Source organism: Gigantopelta aegis, chromosome 1 (assembly GCF_016097555.1).
Source record: "Gigantopelta aegis isolate Gae_Host chromosome 1, Gae_host_genome, whole genome shotgun sequence".
NCBI lineage: Eukaryota > Metazoa > Mollusca > Gastropoda > Neomphalida > Peltospiridae > Gigantopelta > Gigantopelta aegis.
The window spans coordinates 29,000,749-29,025,036 of record NC_054699.1 but is presented as its reverse complement, the minus strand read 5'-3'; the positions used below and the strand labels follow the sequence as shown (position 1 = coordinate 29,025,036).

General features: G+C 38.2%; 1 protein-coding gene across 1 annotated transcript; it reads right to left on the bottom strand.

Moving 5' to 3' along the window:
* Positions 1 to 13,647: 13,647 nt before the first annotated feature.
* On the bottom strand, positions 13,648 to 16,136 carry LOC121367619 (cytochrome P450 2U1-like). The gene has a single exon (XM_041491908.1). The coding sequence runs from the start codon at positions 15,917 to 15,919 to the stop codon at positions 14,432 to 14,434; it is 1,488 nt and encodes a 495-aa protein (XP_041347842.1). The 5' UTR covers positions 15,920 to 16,136; the 3' UTR covers positions 13,648 to 14,431.
* Positions 16,137 to 24,288: the final 8,152 nt, after the last annotated feature.

Below are 24,288 nucleotides of genomic sequence, written 5' to 3'. Positions count from 1 at the left end.
GAGTTAGCTCAATCGGTTGTTTGCTTGCTTGAGGTACTTACATCGCAGGATCGAACCACCTCGGTGGATCCATTCAACTGATTTGGGTTTTTTCTCGTTCCAACCAGTGCACTACAACTGATCAAAGGCCGTGATATGTGCTTTCCTGTCTGTGGGAAAGTGCATATAAAAGATCCCTTGCTGCATTAGGAAACAGGTAGCGTGTTTCATCTGATGACTACGTGTCAGAATTACCAAATGTTTGACATCCAATAGCCGATGATTAATTAATTATTGTGCGCCGCACCCTGGCCCTGTTTAGTGCTGCATATGCCATCTGTATGGGTCATCGCTTTTTTCTCTGTGTACACTTATTTTCTTGCTTAAGTCGCATTAAGGTTAAAGCACGCTGTCCTGGTCACATTCTTCAGCTATCTGGGTTGTCTGTCCAGGGCAGTGGGTTAACGGATAGTGAGAGAGAAGTCCGTGTAGTGGTCTTACACCTTTCCACTGAGTCGTTAAACTCGCTCCTGGTGCGAGTCCGTACCGGGATGCGAACCCAGTACCTACCAGCCTCACTACCCAGGGTAGCAGAAAGTACACGCCCGCTCGCCAAATGCGAGTCAAAATTCTGACGGACGAGTTAAAAAATACAACTATAAGTCCGACAGGCGATCTGTCGTTTTCTGACTTACTTTATTTTATGTATTCATTTTTTTTTTTTTTAATTTTAACATTTAATCCGCGACTCCGCATCATCCATGCCAAAATTCTAAACCAGTCAAACAAACTGTTCAGATTGATGATGAAATAGATCAACTACACAATTCATGTACCGCATTGACGAATTCGGAGTCGGAAATGCGCATTCTGAAAACGGGTTATAGCGAAAACGGAACAGTACCAAAACGGCCCTAAACGAAAACGGATCCAAATTGGACAAAACTGAACAAATATCTATGGCTATACATGTGTGACTTAAACGGAACCAGCATTTTTTTAATTTTTGGCTGAAAAGGCATTACAAGTTGTGAACGATGATATCTTCGATAAAACAACAGCTGTATTAATCATTTATTACTTTGTAACACCTTTTTCCTAATCCGAAATGCAGTTATATCTATACCAGTCCATCCCATCCTCCTACACAAATGTTTTTTTAAAACTAATTTCAATTTGGCAAAACATGACAAGAAAGTCTACATAGAGGGTTTGGCAGAGCAAGCTGCACAAAGACAGGATTCGAAAACGCTATACAGAATCACAAAACCTCTGAGGGGAAGAAACCATTATAATGACCTACCCGTCAAGGATATGACATCATAACAAACGAGACCGAAAAGTTAGCCAGATGGAAAGATCACTTCCAAATATTGAACAGAGCAGAACCAGACCGCCTAGCAGACATCCCAGAAGCAGACCAAGACCTTGACATGAGTATTGATCCACCAACACTCATGTGAAGACTGCCGTTAGAGCTATGAAGAATGGAAACGCACAAGACGCAGATGGGGTAACTGCAGAAATGCTAAAAGCAGAAGAAAATGAAACACCAAAAATCCTGACTGAGATCTTCAAGCAGATTTGGGAGACAGAAAATATACCAGCAAATTGGAGAACCGGCATACTAGTCAAAGAAAGGAGATCTTACCAACTGTAACAACTGGAGAGGAATGACATTGTTGTCACTCACCAGCAAGGTCTTCAACAAAATCATCCATAGTCGCCTACCCACCGCATTACAAAATGATATGCGTTAAGAACAAGCTGGGTTTTGGAAAAGAATGTTTTGCAGAGATCACATCTTCTCCTTGAACAGAGCAATGAGTGGAACTCACCAGTATATGTCAACTTCATCGCTTTGAAAAAGCCATTGACAGTATCCAGGGAATATATAATTGGTCAGTCACCGGCGGGTATAAAAAAAAAAAAAAAAAAAAAAAAAAAATATATATATATATATATATATATATGGTGGTGAGTATATATATAAGTGATTGTTTTTCAATCGTTCATCGAACTTTATGCTTCGACTATGTATAGTAAGTGAATATATATATATATATATATATATATATATATATATATATATATATATATATATATTTGGGTTTTTTTAAACCCGCCGGTGATTGACCAATTTCCCGCAATATCTAGAAGGTTCATTCACTTCTGCTGTGATTTGTTTTTTCAAACGTTCATCGAACTTTATGCTTCGACTGTATATAGTAAGTGAATGATGAACTCGTACAAACAAAACAAAATAACACCCACCCACCTACTCACCACCACTTTCATATATAGGCGATCCCTGGGACGCATTATAGGTTTTTTTTTAAAAGGTACCATTTTCGCCTATACATTTATGTGTCTTTATAACTAAATTAGTTCCGTTTTGGCCAACAAAACTGGTTCCGTTTTGATAGTGGTTCCGATTTAGTCTCCTTCCCCAGAACCAGAGCCGGTCAAAGGTCAATAATTCTTAAAAAGTATTTGTTCAAAGCATGTTATCAATGTGTTTATAATAGATAATAAATGCTTGCAGGATGTCACTTGAGTTTTCAACTCTACATGAAAGAAATGTGAAAGAGTTAGTCTTTTACCAGAATATTTGAAAATTTACTGATTTGTCAATCAAGGTTTATCTTTAATAATATTTTTTGACATATATATTCCAGCCAGTGCACCATGACTGGAAAATCAAAGGCCGCGATAAAACCTATCCTCTCTGGGGGATGGTCAGTCACCGGCGGGTTTAAATAAATATATATATACTTAAACCCGCCGGTTCGATGAACGATTGAAAAAACAGATCAAAGTAGACGTGGATCAACCTTCCAGAAAATGCAGGTAATTGGTCAGTCACCGGCGGGTTTAAATATATATGACCAATTACCCGCAATTTCTAGAAGGTTCATCCACGTCTACTTTGATTTTTTTTTTTTTTCAATCGTTCATCGAACTTTATGCTTCGACTATATAGTAAATGAACGATGCAATTTACAATGTTCTCTGCGCAAAGCAAGATCGAACCTCCGACCGTTTGAACTCGTACAAACAAAACAAAACAACCCCCACCCACCAACTCATCACCACCTCCATATATGTGCGAAACAATAATATATTGTTCTATAGGCTGGCGGACTAGTAGAAATTCTGGCGGGCTAATAAATTTCAGTTGGCTCTGGTCCGGCGGGCTAGTGAAATATTTTCCATTTCTGCACCCCTGCTACCGATAACTTGACCATCACAGTCTTTCTTGGGTGAATTCGACGTCCGTAAAGCCAGACCTGCTTCTGTTCAAGCCTAACCCTCAGTTTTCGGTGAAGTCAGAGTAGTTTTAACACAGTGCATATTTTTGGTGCGCGTTTGTTGAAACGATTTTTAGTTACACTAATAATAATAATTAAAAAAAATTCTCTTTCGCAAGAGGTCGGCAATGAAAATATGAATTGACATTAATACGTTTTTCTTGTGCTCGAGGTAGACCAGACTCGAGTATGTTCCAAACATTTGCACGTACATTTGCTTGGAGTTTGTTGTTTATTTGAGAGGCGGTTGGGGATTGGGCGAATTATTCCAGAAGGCGTTATCTGAGGAAACATTTTTTTTTTTTTTTTAGAGGCAATACAAGCGAAACTGATATCGATCAAAAAGAGCAAATTGCAGATTGTATGTAAAGTCCCTCATTATCACAAGGAATACTGACAATTAATTTCGCTTAATTTCGCATTATATCTGTTCACATATATATAATTGGTCAGTCACCGGCGGGTTTAAATAAATATATATAGATCCATATGTCTACTCTGCTATAGCATTTTTTATTAATTTATTGTATACATTTTTTTTGTAGCTTTCACGTGTGTTTTCTTCAAAATATCTAAATATGTTTGCCAGAATAATCCGTTAGTAGTAGTAGGGGGGTAGTAGGCGTGGCTTAATTGTTTTGGGTTCATCGAGATACGAACGAAAACAAAAGCACTTCTGGACCAATCAGATTGCCGTAAAGTGTATAGACGCAGAGAAAATTTATATATATATAAAGGCGACCCCTGGGACGTACTATAATTTTAAAAAGGTACCATTTTCGCCAATACATTTTTGTGTCATTATAATTAAATCAGTTCCGTTTTGGTCAACAAAACTGGTTCCTCTTTGATAGTGGTTCCGATTTAGCCTCATTCCTCAGAAACAGAGCCGGTCAAAGGTCAATAATTCCTAAAAAATATTTGTTCAAAGCATGTTATCAATGTGTTTATAATAGATAATAAATACTTGCAGGATGTCACTTGAGTTTTCAAATCTATATGAAAGAAATTTGAAAAAGTTAGTCTTTTACCAGATTATTTGAAGATTTACTGCCTTGTCAATCAAGGTTTATCTTTAATAATATATATATATATATATATATATATATATATATATATATATATATTCCAGCCAGTGCACCCCATCTGGTATATCAAATGCCGCGACATGGGCTATCCTGTGTGTGGTCAGTCACCGGCGGGTTTAAATATGTAAACACGCCGTGACTGACCAATTACCCTCAATTTCTAGAAAGTTCATTCACTTTTGCTGTGATTTGTTTTTTCAAACGTTCATCGAAATTTATGCTTCGACTGTATATATTAAGTGAATGATGCAATTTACAACGTTCTTTCTGCAAAGCAAGATTCGAACCTCCAGCCGTTTGAACATATAGTCTAGATAAAGGTGGTGTCGCTGTGTACTATAAGGACTATTTTGAACCTTTCATATCCCCTGTGGAATCATATACTGGTGATATTCTATGGTGTGTATTGAAAACATTTGCAGGTATGCTAGATCAAGATCTGTACTTCTGTACAGTGGACATTCCCCCCAGAAAATTCTCCTGTCTGGGCAAACAGAAATATTGACTATTTTAAAATGCTAGAGGATGATGTTAACAATTATTCACAGAAAGGTTTAGTTCTCTTGTGTGGTGATTTTAATGCCCGTACAAGTGTCACGGAAGATAGTCTTGAAACTCAGCCTATGTCAAACAATTCCATCCTACCTAGTTTTAACTTTAATATTGAAGTTAACAAAAGAAACAATTTAGATAGAAAAACAAACACATTTGGTCGATGTTTAATTGATTTATGTAAATCAGCAAACATGCATATAGTAAATGGTAGATTAATAGGGGATATAATTGGAAACTGTACTTGTTAAACCTACAGTGGGTGCAGTACTGTTGATTATTCACTGGTTTCAGCCTGTCTGCTAAATACCATACACTCCTTTTCTGTCCATCCACTTACTTACATGTCAGATCATTGCCCTCTGATACTTAAAATTAACACCAGATGTATTAGAACCAATCATACCCCATCTAAAAAGCCATTTGACAAAAAAGTACCACATACTAAAAAGAAAGCATATAAATATGTCTAGGATGAAAATTCCCAAACTTGGTTTCAGTCAGCAGTTCTGCATCAATACCTTAAACTAAAAGCTTTGCAATTTCTTATGAAATCTTATTCTTATGAAGAATCCGAGGTTAATGAGGTATGTGGCGATTTCACAAATTTACTTTTAGAAGCTGCTCACCGCAGTCTAAGTAAAATGTGTATTACAAAAAAAAAAAAAAAAAAAAAAAAAACGTAAATGGTTCGACCAGGACTGTAAAATTCTTCGGAGGAACTTGAACATACTCAGTTCATTAATTAAATACAATAGTCCTAAAGTAGATCTAATCATCAAAGATAACACTATGAAGAAACAATAAAAATAACTTCTTAAATTTAAAGAATAGACATTTAAACAAAATATATATTAAACAAGCTAGAACAGCTTGACAATGAAAATCCAAGAATATTGGTAACTGATTAAATCACTGACCTCTGATGATCAAGACTCCTCTGATAATATTGATTTTGAAAGCTGGGAAGAACATTTTAGATCGCTCAACTGCAAAGGTTCATCAACTGGCCTCCAACAAGAATTAATTAATAGAACAATGAAAGACTTTGATTTCACTACTGTCTCTGCCCTTGATAATGCAATATCTATAAATGAAATCAGAAATGCAATTAAAAAGCTTAAAGTTAATAAATCAAATGGCACCTACCTTGTACTGAATAAAATAATAAAATGTTCATCATGGTACTTAATAGACCACTTTCATAAACGCTTTAACATTATCCTTGGGTCTGGATATTTCCCAGAATCATGGCAAGATTCATACCCCATACCAAAATACAAAAAGGGGACAAAAACCTGCATGCCAACTATCGTGGAAATGCTTTGAGTCGCTGTCTAGGTAAAACATTTTTGTCGATAGTAAATAACAGGATTTCATGTTACTTAGAGACCAGCTGTCTGTTAAATAATGCTCAACATGGCTTTCGAGCCGACCACAGAATATGGCATAATATTTTTATTCTCAAAACCCTTATCAATAAATACAGATCAACTAAATGCAAGCTCTTTGTCAGTTTTGTGGATTTTAACAAAGCTTTTGATTCAATCTGGCGAAATAGTTTACTCTATAAATTAATTATGATAGGCGTTACTGGTCGCACATTGAAGATAATTCAAACCATGTATCGTAACATTCAATATATTATAAAAACTACTGATGGATTGTCCTCTGAGATACCTACGAATATAGGAGTCAAACAGGGGTGTGTTATGAGCCCATTGCTATTTAATATTTATGTTAATGATCTAGGTGGCTATCTCGAGTCAGGAGCAATTTATCCACCTGAATTAGAGGATACAAAAACCCCACATTTACTCTTTGCGGATGACCTTCTGTTATTTTCTACAACTCAAGCTGATCTGCAACACGGTCTTAATAAGCTTGGAACATATTGCAGCGCTTGGATCTCTCCCTAAATCCAAATAAAACAAAAGTTATGATTTTTGGTAGCACTGCACAAAAGTGTGTAAATTACAATTACAATCTATAACTCCACTACAAATTGTGTTATGTTACTGGTATCTTGGCTTTACCATCTCTTACACTGGAACTTTCACAACGGCTATAAAAGATCTACAGGCAAAATCATTTCGAACCTGGTTTAAAATACGCTGTAAACTAACTTCAGCAGAACTAGTGCCTACTGCCACTCTTCTTAAAATGTTCAATGTCATATGCAAACCAATATGTACATATGCCTCTGAAATAGGGGGATCAGATATAATTAACACACGCCAAACCTCTCTTTTTTTATAACTGGGAAAACCAAAAATGTAATCATGCTGTAATACAAATTGCTAAATCTGTTTTAGAGGTGCCTAGAAGATGCAGTAATATAGGATCCCTTAGTGAACTGGGTTTATTTCCATTATCATATGATGTAATATTATTAATGTTAAAGTATTACAACAGACTCTGGTTAGCTACAAATGACAGTCTTAGTCACAAAGCCTTGGTTGAGGATAGTAAGCTAAAGTCTTCAAATGTGTGTAGTTCAATAAAAACATTTATAAAACATATTTGCTCAAGTCTTGATATCCCATTCGATACTGTGCTTGACAAATGTTTATTCAGAAAATATATCATTTCTGCAAAATTGAAACGCTCGTTCATTGATTGTTTACTCGTTAACCCAACAACAGGAAAAGAAAGAAAGAAAGAAATGTTTTATTTAACGACGCACTCAACACATTTTATTTACGGTTACATGGCGTCAGACATATGGTTAAGGACCACACAGATTTTGAGAGGAAACCCGCTGTCGCCACTACATGGGCTACTCTTCCGATTAGCAGCAAGGGATCTTTTATTTGCGCTTCCCACAGACAGGATAGCACAAACCATGGCCTTTGTTGAACCAGTTATGGATCACTGGTCGGTGCAAGTGGTTTACACCTACCCACTGAGCCTTGCGGAGCACTCACTCAGGGTTTGGAGTCGGTATCTGGATTAAAAATCTCATGCCTCGACTGGGATCCGAACCCAGTACCTACCAGCCTGTAGACCGATGGCCTGCCACGACGCCACCGAGGCCGGTCAAACAGGAAAAAGTAACAAATTAAGAATATATGGTATCTTCATGCATGAGCTACTCAACCTACCTCAACATAAAAAAAACATGAAAGCTCTCACTGCACTCAGGTTAAGTTGTAATAATCTGGAAATTGTAAGGGGACGTTACCACAAAAAAACAGCCTGAGCAAAGGTTTTGTCTTTTCTGAGGACAAGTTCAACTGTTTGCTAAAATGTACAGCATATACTACAAATAGGGGATAACTGCTAACTGATATTGCTAAAAAAAAAATATATGTACTTAAAGTTATACCTTTTGAATGAAACTGAACAACTAAAAATAATTTTGGACCCACCAGTAGATATTGCCCCTTTAACGAGCAAATACGTTTATGAAAATCTGAAACCTTGATCATCTAGACTGTCTCAGTAAGCCAAGTACTTGTATGTAAATAATTTCATGGACCTATTAGTTGTTAACCATACATGTTTTACTATGTAATTTACATATATGTAATTGTTGTTGTTTTTGTACCTGCTCCTTGTGAGTGTTATGTACAATAAATTGAATTGAATTAAAAAAAAAAATTGAATTGAACGCTGGACAGCTTTCTGTGTAAAATTGCTATTGAAATGTTTTCATTTGATGACTATGCATGCACACGCCAGTTATGGAGTGTCTCTCAAGTACGTTTGGTTAAATGTCAATAAACCTAGTGCCGCGACCTGGATTAATTTACATCTAATTTGCAAAGTTATCAAATTCTTAAAGTATGTGATCAGAAAAATATCACATACTTTGATTGCGCTGAAAATGTAAATATATATATATATATATATATATATATATATATATATATATATATATATATATATATATATATATATATATATATATATATATATGTGTGTGTGTGTTTGTGTGTGTGTGTGTGTGTGTATGTGTGCCTGTGTGTATGTGTGTGTGTGTGTGTGTGTGTGTGTGTGTGTGTGTGTGTGTGTACTTATGTTGCTTATGAATAACACATTGGATAATCATTGCAAATTATTAGTAAATGAAACTACATCTGATTTTACAGGAAAACGAATGCTGAAACGCGAAAAAAAACCCCGCGCAGGCCAAGATATCGAATTTTGTTTGAACTAAATCCGTTCCAATGTAGAGTATTTGAAGGGGGAGTGGGTGCACTGTTAATGCGATAGCTCGGGGATGAACATATGAGAGCTAGGCCCTGATAGGGGGTTGGTGCATGCTTCCCAAGAAATTATTTAATTTTTCATCCTTCTGAGTTCAGTAACAGAAAAACGTGTAGATGTGGGTGGTCTTTTAGAACATCAAGTTTTTTAAACTTTCAGTAACGTTCAGCTGAAATACGTAGTTCAGGTTGTATCAAGGAACTCGAAAATGATCGATGTAAAGGTATTTAACGTCAAACATAGGATTGTTGTTTATATTAGAACGGGAATCTTTGACTACCGTTTGGTAGGCAGCAATTACGTTGAATTTATACAGATTGGTCTCTGACGGTTAGAGAGCATTGATAACTGTCCAAATATCCGTCTAGCTCTTTTACCGTTATGGTACTCCGGCTATCAACTCGCTTGTTTATGTCATAGGTCGCGCAAATTACGCAAAGGTTCGTCCGACGCATCCGGAGCCAGAGCGGTGATTTAAATTTCAGTTTCGCGTGCAGGTCGGGCAGTAGCTCGGGTGTCCTCTAGCTCTGTCCACGGGCGAGACGTAGCCCAGTGGTAAAGCACTCGCTTGGTGCTCGGTCGGTTTGGGATCGATCCCCGCCAGTGCATCGCGACTGGTACATCAAAGGCCGTGATATGTGCTATCCTGTCTATAGGATGGTGCATATAAAAGATCCCTTGCTGCTAATCGAAAAGAGTAGCCATGAAGTGGCGACAGCGGCTTTCTTCCTTCAATATCTGTGTTGTCCTTAACCATATATCTGACGCCATATAACCGTAAATAAAATGTGTTGAGTGCGTCGTTAAATAAAACATTTCCTTCCTTCCTTCCTTCCTTTTAGCCATGTCCTGTTTGTATGTTGGTTTCGGGCTAGAGATGACATTGTGCAGTAGATCAGTGGAATACGTAGTCGCCAGCTACATTGTTAAATATACAGCCTTTTTTCCCCTTCTTATTCAAATCTGAAGCCATAGATCTTTAACCGGCCTCGGTGGCGTTGTGGTTAGGCCATCGGTCAACAGGCTGGTAGGTACTGGGTTCGGATCCCAGTCGAGGCATGGGATTTTTAATCCAGATACCGACTCCAAACCCTGAGTGAGTGCTCCGCAAGGCTCAATGGGTAGGTGTAAACCACTTGCACCGACCAGTGGTCCATAACTGGTTTAACAAAGGCCATGGTTTGTGCTATCCTGACTGTGGGAAGCGCAAATAAAAGATCCCTTGCTGCTAATCGGAAAGAGTAACCCATGAAGTGGCGACAGTGGGTTTTCGAAAATTTTCAAAAAGCGAAGGTTACATGATTTAAGCAAGGTCAGGTGAAAGTTGAAATTGAAAATAAAAATAAAAGTTTTTATTTTGTCTCATTTGTTGGTGTGTTTCATTGTCTACAAAGATAGATACAAAATTAACCCTTTAAAATGACACCAAAATCACATCTCTCTGTCGGCTAGACGAGGAGTTATAACACCTGAGAGGTCGCGAGATGTCAAGGTCGGGTCAAACTGATAACCTAGACCTCAACAATGAAAGGTCAGATTAAATACAAATGTATACAGTAAGGGCTCATATAGACGGTTGCGTATATGGCTTGCGTTTTGTGCATATACACCATATACGCATTTTTCGTTGCGCATCGCACACATCCACTCAAGACGCTCTCATTCAAACTAATGTATATAGATGTTTTATTACTAGCCATACCGCACACACGCGCCGCATCCAATCTACCTGAGTATTTACCATGGCTCATGGATGTAAAGTCATACACAAAGTTACAGCAAACTTGAAAGGAAATGAAGGAAGGAAATGTTTTATATATATAACGACGCACTCATCACATTTTATTTACGGTTATATGGCGTCGGACATATTATGGTTAAGGACCACACAGATACTGAGAGAGGAAACCCGCTGTCGCCACTTCAAGGGCTACACTTTTCGATTAGCAGCAATGGATCTTTTAATATGCACTATCCCACAGGCAGGATAGCACATACCACGGATTTGATATACCAGTCGTGGTGTACTGGATGGAGAGAGAAATAGCCCAATGGCCCCACCGACGGGAATCAATCCTAGATCGATCGCGCATCAGGCGAGCGTTGTACCACTGAGCTACTGTAAATGAATGCAGTGAAAGATTCACTCTCCACCAACGATGAAACAGAGATTAGAAATTAGGTTCCATTTGGCAAATCAATTCGTATTTCCGATAGTGTTAATGCTTGCTTATAAAACTGATATAAGCAGCGCACCAACATACCCAGGCTGCGGCAGGTACACCCATAAAAAAAAAAAAAAACATTTAAGAGATTTAATTGATATTTTTTTTTATAAACCGTCATTTTTGCTGAAAATTGCAGTTCCATTTTTTATATTTTTTGGGGGGTGGTGGTAGGGGGGGGTGGGGGGGTGGGGGGGGTGGAATACTCTGCACTAGTTTGAGCATCTGGTGTATACTGCATAACAACTGTATTGTAGGCCTATAACACGTAAAAGTGGACATATTTATAATAATAGTATTTGGATAATAGTATTTGTACAAATAATACCGGCCTCGGTGGTGTCGTGGTTATGCCATCGGACATAAGGCTGGTAAGGATTGCCAACCCAGTACCGGCTCCACCTAGAGCAAGTTGTAACGACTCGATGGGTAATAAGACCACAACACCCTCGTCTCTCTAACAACTAGGACCAGGATGTAGCTCAGTCGTTTGAGTGCTCGCTTGAGGTGTTTGCGTCGCAGGATCGAACCGCCTCGGTGGATCCATTCAGCTGATTGGGATATTTTTACGTTCCAACCAGTGCACCACTGCTGGTATATCAAAGACCGTGGTACATGTTTTCCTGTCTGTGGGAAAGTGCATATAAAAGATCCCTTGCTGCATTAGAAACAAATGTAGCGGGTTTTCCTCTGATGACTAAGAGAATTACCAAATGTTTGACATCCAATAGACGATGATTAATTAATCAATGTGCTCCGGTGGTGTCGTTAAACAAAACGAAAAAACAACAAACAAACAACTAACCTACTGCCCAGGACAGACAGCCCAGATAGCTGTGGTGTGTGCCCAGGAAGATTAATTGGATATAAGTACGAAGAGAGGTTGTAATGAATGAATGCACAAATAGACAATGTCACATATCACTACGAATCACAGCCGCAGCTGATTTTACTCCGTAAATAGAATTGTTAACCTCGAACTTTGAAATGGAACTTTGATATGTGGTACAGTGCAACCTATACATGAGATATTGAACTGGCAACACACTTTTAAATTTTATATAACCGGTATATATTGTTGTTATTGTTGTTTGCCTAGCTGGAGAAGTACTTATAACATTTTATACATACATAACACACACCCCACCCCAACCCTCGCTAGTTATTGTTATTGTTATTATTATTATTATTATTATTATTATTATTATTTACAAGAAATCATAAACTGTATTGTCCCACCCCTACCCTACATCTGTGCTCCATTTATACATATATTCATGCGCATGCATAAATGTGTCTTTCCTTCTTTCTTCTGTCTTCTCTCTCTCTATTTCTCTCTCTCTCTCTCTCTCTCTCTCTCTCTCTCTCTCTCTCTCTCTCTCTCTCTCTCTCTCTCTCTCTCTCTCTCTCTCTCTCTCTCACTTAAAGCCAGGTACATACTTGGTTATATATTTAAAAGAAAGAATTAATGTATGAATACGTATTTAAAAACATTCTAGCATATATGAATTAAATACACTTATAATAAATATAATATTTTACAACTCAGTAATAATAATATACGATGACTAAAGTTTATAAATTTAACATGACTATTTTGAACAAAATGTGTCTAGAATTAATACCTGCACATCATAATTCATTATTCAGACTGATTGTACATTACCACTATTTTCAAAACGTTCATCGGGTGAATAAATAGACCTACATAATGAATATCCAAGGCACTCGTATATTATAAACTTGTTTTGTTTTAAAACATTATAGTTACGACATTTTAACTTTAAAGGGACATTCCTGAGTTTACTGCAATTTTTAAGATGTTATCGACTAACAAAGACTTTTTAACGACTGTAATTACATATAAAATATATTTTTTTGCATAATATATTAGTGGCTGTATATTAAACGTGTATCTGATCGTTGTAATATTTGTACCAGGTTAAATTTCATTTTATTTCCTAAAATATTTTTTTTCGTACGTACGAAATTATTTGAAGACAAAATCCAGTTTGGGCTTCTTGCAAATATTAAGACGACCAGAAACACATTGAATATACAGACACTGATATTCTAAACAAGAAAATATATTTAATATGTAAGTTCAATCGTAGAAATATTGCATTAGTCAAAAACATCTTACAATGCAGCAAACTCGGGAATGTCCCTTTAAATGACTATCCTGAGTTTGATGGATGCCACTGGTGGGGCAGGGAATGCTCACCTTTCGCGAACACCTGATACCATCACTGTTTTGAAAGTGATTCATGAGTGCATGTCAACATAGCTATGATATTTATTCCAGTGAGTTCTAACCTGTGCTAAGTTGATTTAGTAAACAAGTCTTGGAGTGGCAGTCATCTTTGAGCGGTGCAGGAAGTATGTTTTGTCCAGTAAAGGATCTCCTCAAGGGTGTCTGTCCTATAGACGAAGCACTACATAGAGATACACGAAATCAACCACTAGTTTGCAAAATGCCCATTCGACACTGCATAGTGCAGAGATAGGGGTTTGAACGTTCAGATTTACAGCCACAGTAAAAGGGGAAAAAGCAGGACGTGCGTTTATTTTGTTGGGGGAGGGGGAGGAACAGACGGAAGAAATTTTTTTTAGGGTACATAATAAAAATAAAGCATATCTTAAGTGCCACTACAAGGTGGTAATGGGTTTGAAATCGTTTTTTAAATAGGACGCTGCATTTCGTGTGCTTTGTCGACTTTTAAACTTCAGTTCTCTTACTATAATCTTTCTAAACATTCTAAAACTATATCAAAGATTTTCGGGTACATAATTTTACCCTTGGTACCCTCTGGCAGAAACCCTGGATAGGCAGATTCGGTTTAAGGATCCGCGGGGCCTGTAGCACAAATAACAGCGGGACTCCCTTCCCAGGATATATATTTTGCAACCCATTCGGGGAGAGGGGAAAATGACCTGGGCAAAATAAATGTATAGATCACCGCGGGTTCCCCTGAAGCGCGGGAAAAGTAACACGTGCTACATGTGCTACTAGGATAAACCGGCTAGGGCTACAAACTGAGGATAGTCCTTTTAAAATGAGTTTCTATATTCTTAACACAGCTCTGACCACAAAGTGTTGAGGCGCTCGTGTAAAACCGAGAACACACTGCAAAGTTGGAAGAACGTTTCCTTCTCCTTTGACAAACTCAAACTTTTGTAGCATCGACGCCACAAAGAGGAACAACTCCATCCTGGCCAACGATTCTCCCAGGCAGTTCCTAGGTCCTAACAAAAACGGGATGAACTCTTCCGGTTTGGTGAGGCGTCCATTTTCATCCAGAAATCTGTCAGGTCGGAAATTCTCAGGATCTCCCCAGATCGCGGTGTCGGACAAAACTGAGTCAATGTTAGGGACGATCAAGGCATCTTTTGGGATTCGATAACCTTTAAACGTAGTCTCCTTGGAAACGCCGTGCATTAAAGCTAGGGGTACAACATTAGCATAACGCAAGGTTTCCATTATCGTCGCCTCTAGGTACGGAAGTTTTGTTTTGTCCTCGACACAAATTGTTTTGTCGCATCCCACATTGTCCTGGATTTCAGCAAAACATTTCTCCTGAACGTCAGAGAAATGCAGCAAGTACAGCAGAAGCCATCGAATAGTGGTTGAAGTTGTTTCCATGCCCGCAATGAAGAGGTCTTGAATCACCGCGCGCAGATTTTCCTTGTTGATGCTGCTGCTGTTGCCGTCTCCCAGGCTCTCCTTCTGCTTCATCTCTTTGATGTATGCACTGATGAAGTCGTCGGTGTCGTCTTCGTCGTAACTTGCAACATGCTGCTCGATGGAAGACTTAAACAGTTCCCTCTGAATAGTTTCTATTCCTCGCATCATGAGTTTGATTTTAAACACATCGCCAGGCAGAAATCGAAGGAACGGGAAGAAATTAAGTGCTGGAGGCATGGCAACATTTTCGTCGACAATTTTGAGAAATTTAACAAATTTTGGATCGTCGTATTCGAATCTCTTTCCAAACACAATAGACGAAATAATGTTACATACTGAAGTGCCTATAGTATGTCGGAAATCTGTTGCCTCACCATTTTGTCTTGCCATTTCTTCAATGAAGGATGTTATCTCCTCTTGAATTTTGAGTTCTAAAATGTTTTTCCCCATACCCAGTTTCCTGAGCGTGAATAAAGCAAACTTCCTCTGTTCTTTCCACACTTCACCGCTGGATCCCAGAACTCCTTTACCTTTTGTAATTGTATTCGTGAAATACAAATGTGGTCTCTCAGAAAAGATGTCGCCATTTTTCACGAAAGCTTCTTTCAGGTTATGAAACCCGTTGATTACGACGACCAAGCGATTTGCGATGTAGACGCCGAATACGTCTCCGTACTTCTTCCTCATGTTTCGGAATGTCTTTATTGGGTTATCTCCTATCTGAAAGACGTTACCGACGATGGGGAGGGTGAAGCTGGGTCCTGGGGGGATACCGCTGGGTCGCCGAATCAACAACCACAGAAAGAGTGTCACCCCCGCCAACACAAGGATAGCAAAAAGGTTGTCCATTGAAAGTTCTTGTGACATTTTACAAAACAAAAAAGAGGTTAAGATTCGAAAACAAAACTGACAACGATATTTCCACTAAGTAGAGTAACCAGAGAAATGGCAAATGAAGAACCTCTGCTGATGATGCTGGGGGCGTGACTCATTACGTCACTTGATTGACAGACGGGCGTTGCTATGATGTCAAGTAGGCTAATGGATAGATGGTCGCACCTGTTGACTTCATTGGCTACAATGGGGTCTGTATAAAAGTCAAAATATGTTAGATACGATTAAAAAAAAAAAAAACATTAATTAGCGCATTTTCAATAGACACAACTGGGTCCTCTGGAGACCGATTATAATGCATTATCAAGGGAACTATACTCTTATAACAGCACTTTATAACAATGCTATCAAAGCACTCCTTAAGGTTCAAAGATCATTTAACAGCATTATTCATCCTCCGCCGGTTGAATATAATAAACTATTTGACACATTAAAGGCGCAGACGCTAGTTTCGAACTGTAAAAATGGGCACTAAGTTTAGTTAAGTTACAAACCTGTAACACATTTGTATAACGTTACGAGAGAGTGAAACAAGAGTCTGTGACGTTGAAACGGTGAAATATTGTTAAACATAGACTAAAACTCGACTCCATAACTATTATTTCTCAGACGAACGTGCGTTTTAAAAAATATGGGAAATAAAAGCATTTTGTGGTATTAGAAACACCAGGATGACCAGGAACACTTCGGATGTACGGACATGGATAATCTAAATAATAAAATATAAGCAATGTTTGATTTCTTTCTGGTAATTCGTTCAAAAGTCAGCTTGCCCCCTCCCATATCCACAGAAAAGGGAGCCCGTACATCTAGGAAAGAAGGAAATGTTTTATTTAATGACACACTCAACACTTTTATTTACGGTTATATGGCGTCAAACATATGGTTAAGAACCACACAGATATTGAGAGAGAGGAAACCCGCTGTCGCCACTTAATGGACTACTCTTTTCGATTAGCAGCAAGGGATTTTTTGTATGCACCATCCCACAGACAGGATAGTACATACCACGGTCTTTGTTACACCATTTGTGGAGCACTGGCTGAAACGATAAATAGCCCAATGGGTCCATCGACGGGGATCGATCCTAGACCGAACGCGTATCAAGCGAGCGCTTTACCACTGGACTACATCCCGCCTGTACACCTATAAATACTGTGATATATATGAACATGCATATTTGTACAGATGTTTATATCGGACTTTGAAATGATTAAATCTCCAGACGAAATGTCACGCTTGCGTAGAATGTCAAACAAGAGTGTTATTGAACTTTGTTATTACATAATCTGTTACGGAGATATGCAGTTAATCAACAGCTATATCCTGTGTACGATAACATGTCACTCAGCATCAAGAACATTTGGACTGAATGACTTAACTGTTTGGATACTTTGACAAGCAGGCCCGTAGGAACGATATATGGAAATGAGTGTGTGCGCGCGCGCGCGCGTGCGCGTGCGTGTTGTGTGTGTGTGTGTGTGTGTGTGTGTGTGTGTGCGCGCGCGCGTTAATTAACCCTAACTACTCATTCAATAACCTTGTAATACAGACTTAATACTGGTACCTATCACAATAAAGACAATAACCTACAGTTTACCTAGGTCCTCTAGGATGACTGGCTAAGCTTTTTATAATTATTTAGGACAGTGAGCCTACAGATTACTGCGTCAGATGACCGGCAGCACCGTCTAAATAATATTGGTATCATACAGTATTAAAATATTTAAAGTCACATCAATCACATCAAGGTTATACAACAGAGCAGAAATGATATTTACCAAGTCCAAACGGACGAACGTTCCCTGGAAGCCTTCCAGTATGTTTCTCCCTGATATATCTAAAATCCTAGCTATTTATTCAAAACTCTCAGAGACAGCGAATATCGCCTGGGGGCACAACGCGGTACCTCACTTATCATCTGATATTTCCACTTCTCTCAGAGTCGGTATATTTTCTTAGATCGCCAGACTGGCTGTCGCCATTCGCTAGAGATACCCCGGTCGCGCGGAGGTATTACGTAACTACTGGCCACATGGCCTCCGCACCTGGGCTGGGTGTGTATTAGAAACTGCACACGGCCCTCTAAACAATTAATATCGCCACAGGCGAAAACAAATTAAGAGCATGTACCGTCACAGACATTAAAACTGTGTCAAAGTTTTTCGCGAATGAGCTGAACGAAAATAGGACAATAGCCTTATCCCTCCCCATGAATTAGACATCCTACTATGTAAAATGTTTATGGGGCTAAAGAAAACAAACGGGGATCTTTATGAACCCAATACATTACGAGGAATACTCTCGAGTGCTGACAGGTATTTGAAACAATGCGGGTACATGGTCTCTGTCATTCGCGATCCATCATTTACCAAATGTCGCGAAGTACTGAAATGTAAACAAAAAGTTTTAAAGAAGGAAGGGAAGGGTAACCTACATCACGCATCACAACCCATTTCGACAACTGAATTGGATCAACTCTGGCAATTAAAATGTTCATATTCTTCAGACAAACGGTACTTGTTTAGATTCAGCTGTTTTCTCTGTTTAATTGCTGTTTTCCAATGACTATTGTTTGCCGCCAAATAACGATGCAACGTACTCGACAGACTTGCCCTAAATAACTTGTTGAATGGACATGTACTGTTATCTAAACATTTTAATTGTCATTTCTATATTCGTTTTACAATGTCAATAAAATGTGCACCCAAACGGCCTTAACGAGGCCACTCGCGTGGACATATCGATCGGACTTTAAACGTTTAGATCTGCGTTCAAAATTTTATGTCGAAATTACTTTTTTTGTAATATTATTAAATAGTCCGATCCTTTCTTCTTTCTCTTATTTAATTTTGGACTGTCCTTCTAAAATGCTCCAAATTATATAAATATTCGGCCGAGCAGTCAATTCTTTTTTTATTTTTGGCTTGTAACCTTTTTATTTTTTTATTTATTCTATTAACGTTTTTACTGCCCATACAAATTCTGCCCATTTTCAACACCCCCCCCCCCCCCCCCCCCCCCCTCCATCCCGAGTCAGGCCGCCGATCTTATCGGAGGTCGGACTCGGGATGGGCGTGTTCGAAACCCTAGTGGTATATGGGCACGTTAAACTAGTTATCATCATCATCAATAAAATGTTATTTTTATCAACAATATATTTGTTTTTTATTATGTATAACTTGAAAAATAAATGTATTTTATAAGGAACTACTTTCGAACGCGGATGAAAGTAAATGAGTGCGCACATAGTTTGCGCTTCGTTATAGTTTGTTTCTAAATAATATGCACATAGAACAATTTATGGTGGGGCACAATAAACATCCAGGCTTGGGTAATAAATAGAATATCAAACTCGCTACTATGTATTATCAAGTTTAAGTTTCTCCTGAAATAAGTTTCCTTTGTCACTCGCTAAAGCTCGTGACAAAGGAAACTTATTTCACTCGGGACTTAAACTTGATAATACATAGTAGCGAGTTTAATATCCTCTATATAATACCTCCGTAACTGATTTGGTGACTGAGGAGTCCGACGGGTAGCAAAGCTGGCTACGTTATCCCGGCCATTTGGGAACAGGGACCGTTATATGTAAAATCCGATAAAAAAAATTTTTTAATTTGAGCGGAACTCTCAATCCTGCGGGGGGGGGGGGGGGGGGGGGGGGGTCGGGGTCGTTGCTCTTTGGTGACCACCTGCTCAAAAACAAAGCCTCTTGTTTGCAGGACTGAGGGGCTTTGGTCGCAGTGTAGATCTTCCTTAGTGGATACATTATCTAACTGGGCTTTATTCCCAACCAACCAGTGAACCACAAGTGGTATATCAAGGGTGATGGTATGTGCTGTCCTGTCTGTCGGAAAATGCAATATAAGATCCTTTGCTGCTAACAGAAAAAAAAATGCGAAGGGTTTCGTCTAAGACTGCGACCAAATTACCAAATGTTTGACATCGAATTGCCGATGATTAATATATCTGTGCTCTAGTGGTGTTGTCGAACAAAAAGAAAATGTAGTCTATAGATCACTGTGTAGTCTAGAGATCACTGAATATGTTTTTCATTGTTTGTGATTTAATTATTTATTTCATTTAATATATATTTATCAATTATTGACCGTCATTGAGGGCAATATCAATTTCTTCGGTCCATAAAACATGATATTGCTCGAAATGTGGTCAATAATTGTTTTATTACATAATGTCATCCATAAGACTCGTACATTCCTGGACCCATATTCACAAAAAAGTGTAAATTTACGTCTACGACTAGCACTTTCGTGTGCCGTAGATTTACGTTTACGTGCAAGAAGCACCTTATTCTCAAAGATGGTCGTAAATATAAACGTAACTTAGTTGGACGTAAATCTAAGATTTAACATTCTCACTGGAGTAATTAATAAAAACACATTAGAAACGATGGCTACCGGGTAAATAACAAATGCGCAAAACGCAATTTTGTTTGTCGTCTGCTAACAATAACATTGCGAACAGTGAACCATGGCATTTTGGTATTGGTGGGGATCCGCGTTTTGGTACGAACTTGAGGACAATTCTTAAAAAGGAAAAGATAACTCAGGAGAAATTGGCCAAGTCGAAAACATCCGTTCGATCACGAACAAAAATATGTTCAATCCGTGGGCGTTCGCCATAGCAAACTGCTTCATTTATTGGAAATGCTGCTAGTTTCCGTAAATAATAGTAAATAACGGCGATCGTGCTTGATTTATTATATGTACACAACTTACGTGCACCGTTAGTTGCAACCTGAGGCACTCTTATATTTACGTCCAACTTTACACGTAACTTACGTTTTCGTTGTTTCGTGAATAGCTCTTCAGTCGTAGATTTACGTTTACGTGTAAAACTAGGCTTACGATATTTTGTGAATATGGGTCCTGCTCTGTTTATCAGAATCGAAATACGCCAACGCTTATAATTTCCCGCAATGCGTTAAAACTGATGGGATTTAGTGACGTCACATAATCCTGTGACGTTGTATGACACGCAGAGGAATGCGGAAATAAACAGTTGAAACATTACCAAGACAAAAAATCAAATTCCAGACATTATAACCAGCAAGAATGCCAAAATCATATTAATAGCAAAATAAAACACAAAATGTGACAAATCTGAACATACATTTATACTGAACAGTTACCGATTACCTTCAAATTCATTTTTTATTTGTAACATAAAATCCTGAGAGTGCCGATTCCAACTACATTTTGATGTATCCTGTACGTTTCTAAATCTGCAATATATTCCATACACAATTTTACGATTACTGACCTTGTTTTTGTTGTATTTGCGGAATTAAACTCGGTATGATTAAAGATGTTATCTTTTTGCTGAAGGACAGCAAAGCGTTTTGTCACAAGTTTTGCTTGTTTACATTAGAATTAGCCGTTGACGTTGCATTACGTTACCTACTCATTTATTGGATAGAATTTTGTTGCATCTTTATTTTCATTGGTCAGGGCAATATCACTTTTGATGGACCGGTGAGACCGTCTCAGGGCAATATCACTATTTACGGACGGTCATGTGACTGGTTTTTGACCAATAAGAATACAGATTGGTATTTATACAGATTTATATATATATAATTATTTTATTTTTTTGTTTTGTTTCCTGGAACTTTACTTTCTCCGGGAAACCAAAACACTGAAATCTGTGCCCAAGAAAAACAACAAGATAATTTAATTATATTAAGGAATTATTGATTGAGGTTTACACGCACACAACGTTCGCAAAACGGAAACACCATAGGCGCGGATCCATAGGGAATTTTGGGTGTGTGTAACCACCCCAAATTCCGAAGGGCACCTGAAAAATCCAGTGTTTAGTGAATGAATATGTTTGGGAAAGATCATCAGGCGCGTGTGCAGGGGGTGGGTGTTGATTTGTGGGATCATTACCAGGTATATTAATTGTTTTTCTCCCATCAGAAGTAATCACAAGAAAATCCAATTTTATTAAAGATGATTGAGGTGTTTTAGTAACTGATAATGAATTTCATTTGATCCTGCTCAGGTATCGTGGGCTTGACATAGACAGGGCCGTACCATGACCAAAATCCATGGGGGGCACTAAATTTTATAAATAATTTTTAACATACTATACAGATTAAACATTTCTATGCTATTACTGGAGATATATATATTAAAAAAAAGGACAAGATTCTCGGGGGGGGGGGGGGCAGCTGCCCCCCTGCCCCCCCCGGAGGGTACGGCCCTGATAGAGCACCCTGCAACTCGATAAAATAAAGTGTTTGACATCCAACAGCTGAATTTTAATTCATCAGTGTGCACTTGTGATGTTTTTAAACAAAACAAATATTATTTTCTTTAATTAATCAGTACACAGTGATTAGGAACTACTATTTATTGTTTTAGAATTGTTTAACTATCTGTGAAATTTTCACAACGAATCGCGACATGATAAAATACTCCTTGTGCTAGGTCACTAAAGTGGAACTACAACAGTTACTACATGTGTGGACAACAATAACTCACTTGAGGATAGGTTATGCCAGACTGTACCTCAATGCGTTTCCTCACACAGGCAATCTGGAACAGTCTCGAATATATAAAAGATAACAAACAAATGGCAATGATTTTTGTTTCTCTGTATTCTTGTTCAGTTAGTTCAATGAACAATGAGTAAATACATACATTTTAATTTCAGCTTTTCAGTTGTACTGAAAACAAAAAACAAAACACTCACCCACTCCCGTGCCCAACTCCCCCCCCCCCCACACCCCCCCAAAAAAGAGGTAAAATACGAGAGAAAAAATATATATAAAAAAATTAAAAAAATCATCTGCCCACACCTACCCCCCCCCCCCCAAAAAAAAAAAACACCTGTCAAATTATTCATCGATCATACACATAAACATTTACATAAAGGATTGATAATCATGTGTCAATACCGTTTTTAAACACCAAACGTCCGCTTTCCATTAATGCGAGTTTATCACTATAGTCCTTTTTTCTGAAATGCGTTTCCTCACACAGGCAATCAGCACGTGGCAACAAAGTAGGGTCTCCCCGAGTACTCGAGTACGGGTCGAGTCTAGCAACACTCGAGTCCGTTCACAGGACTCGTGTACCCATATAAGGTGGAATACAATGATCAACTATAATACAATGGACAGTAAGACAATATTTTCAGCAGTAGATCATCAACGATATAAGTTACACAATCATTGTATGATCATGTGCTACTTTCTCTTTTTAAACTGGCCGTCCGTAACATTACTGAACGTATCAACCAGTTTCTAAATGCAATACAATGGCATGATTTGGAATTCATGTTCAGCACTGGAATTACGATGCATAATGGTATTTTACTTAATTCCTTAATCACATCATCATCTAGTGTAAGTGATGAGTACTCGGTTCGGGTCGAGTTTGACCCTCGAGTGCTCGAGTCCAATATTTTGGACTCGTGGAGGCCCTAAAACAAAGGTGATAAATGAGTGTTTTCTAGGCGCGGTGACAGCACAGTGCGAAGTTTCACTAGTGGCTTAACCTGACAGAATCTAGTTTTTAAACACTACAGCATATTTTTTCACAGTTATAGCCGTTTTCAATAATTGAAATCAGAGTAACCTTACTTATATTTCATTGTTTAAAATATCCGTTTTCCTACAACCGAAGTGTTTATGATCATCTTGGTTTTTGTAATGCCACAAAAAAACATGTTTTAATAATTCTAAAAACGCATATGCGTTTGAGAAAGTAACGGTTGTGGAGACGAGCTCTGGTCTATTTTTAAGACGGGATTTCCCCATTTCAACGTCACAAGACTCTTGTTTCACTCTGTTGCATCCTTATTCAGACGTGTTACAGGTCTGTAGGTTAACCAAACTTAGTGTCTTGTTTCCATGGGTTCCAACTTGGGTACTTGACTTTAAGAGAACTTTGACTATGGGTCTGTGACTTTAAGAGAACTTGACTATGGGTCTGTGACTTTAAGAGAACTTTGACTATGGGTACTTGACTTTAAGAGAACTTTGACTATGGGTCTGTGACTTTAAGAGAACTTTGACTATGGGTCTGTGACTTTAAGAGAACTTTGACTATGGGTCTGTGACTTTAAGAGAACTTTGACTATGGGTCTGTGACTTTAAGAGACCTTTGACTATGGGTATGTGACTTTAAGAGAACTTTGACTATGATAAATTTAAAACAGTAATCTGCTTGCAAAAATCATAGATATATAGAAATGCACATTTCCATATGAGGAACTGTACATGATAAACTATGTGCAAAACTGCATTAATGGCAAACAGACCTCAAACCAGTCCTGTATTCACACACATACACACGCACCCATGCACA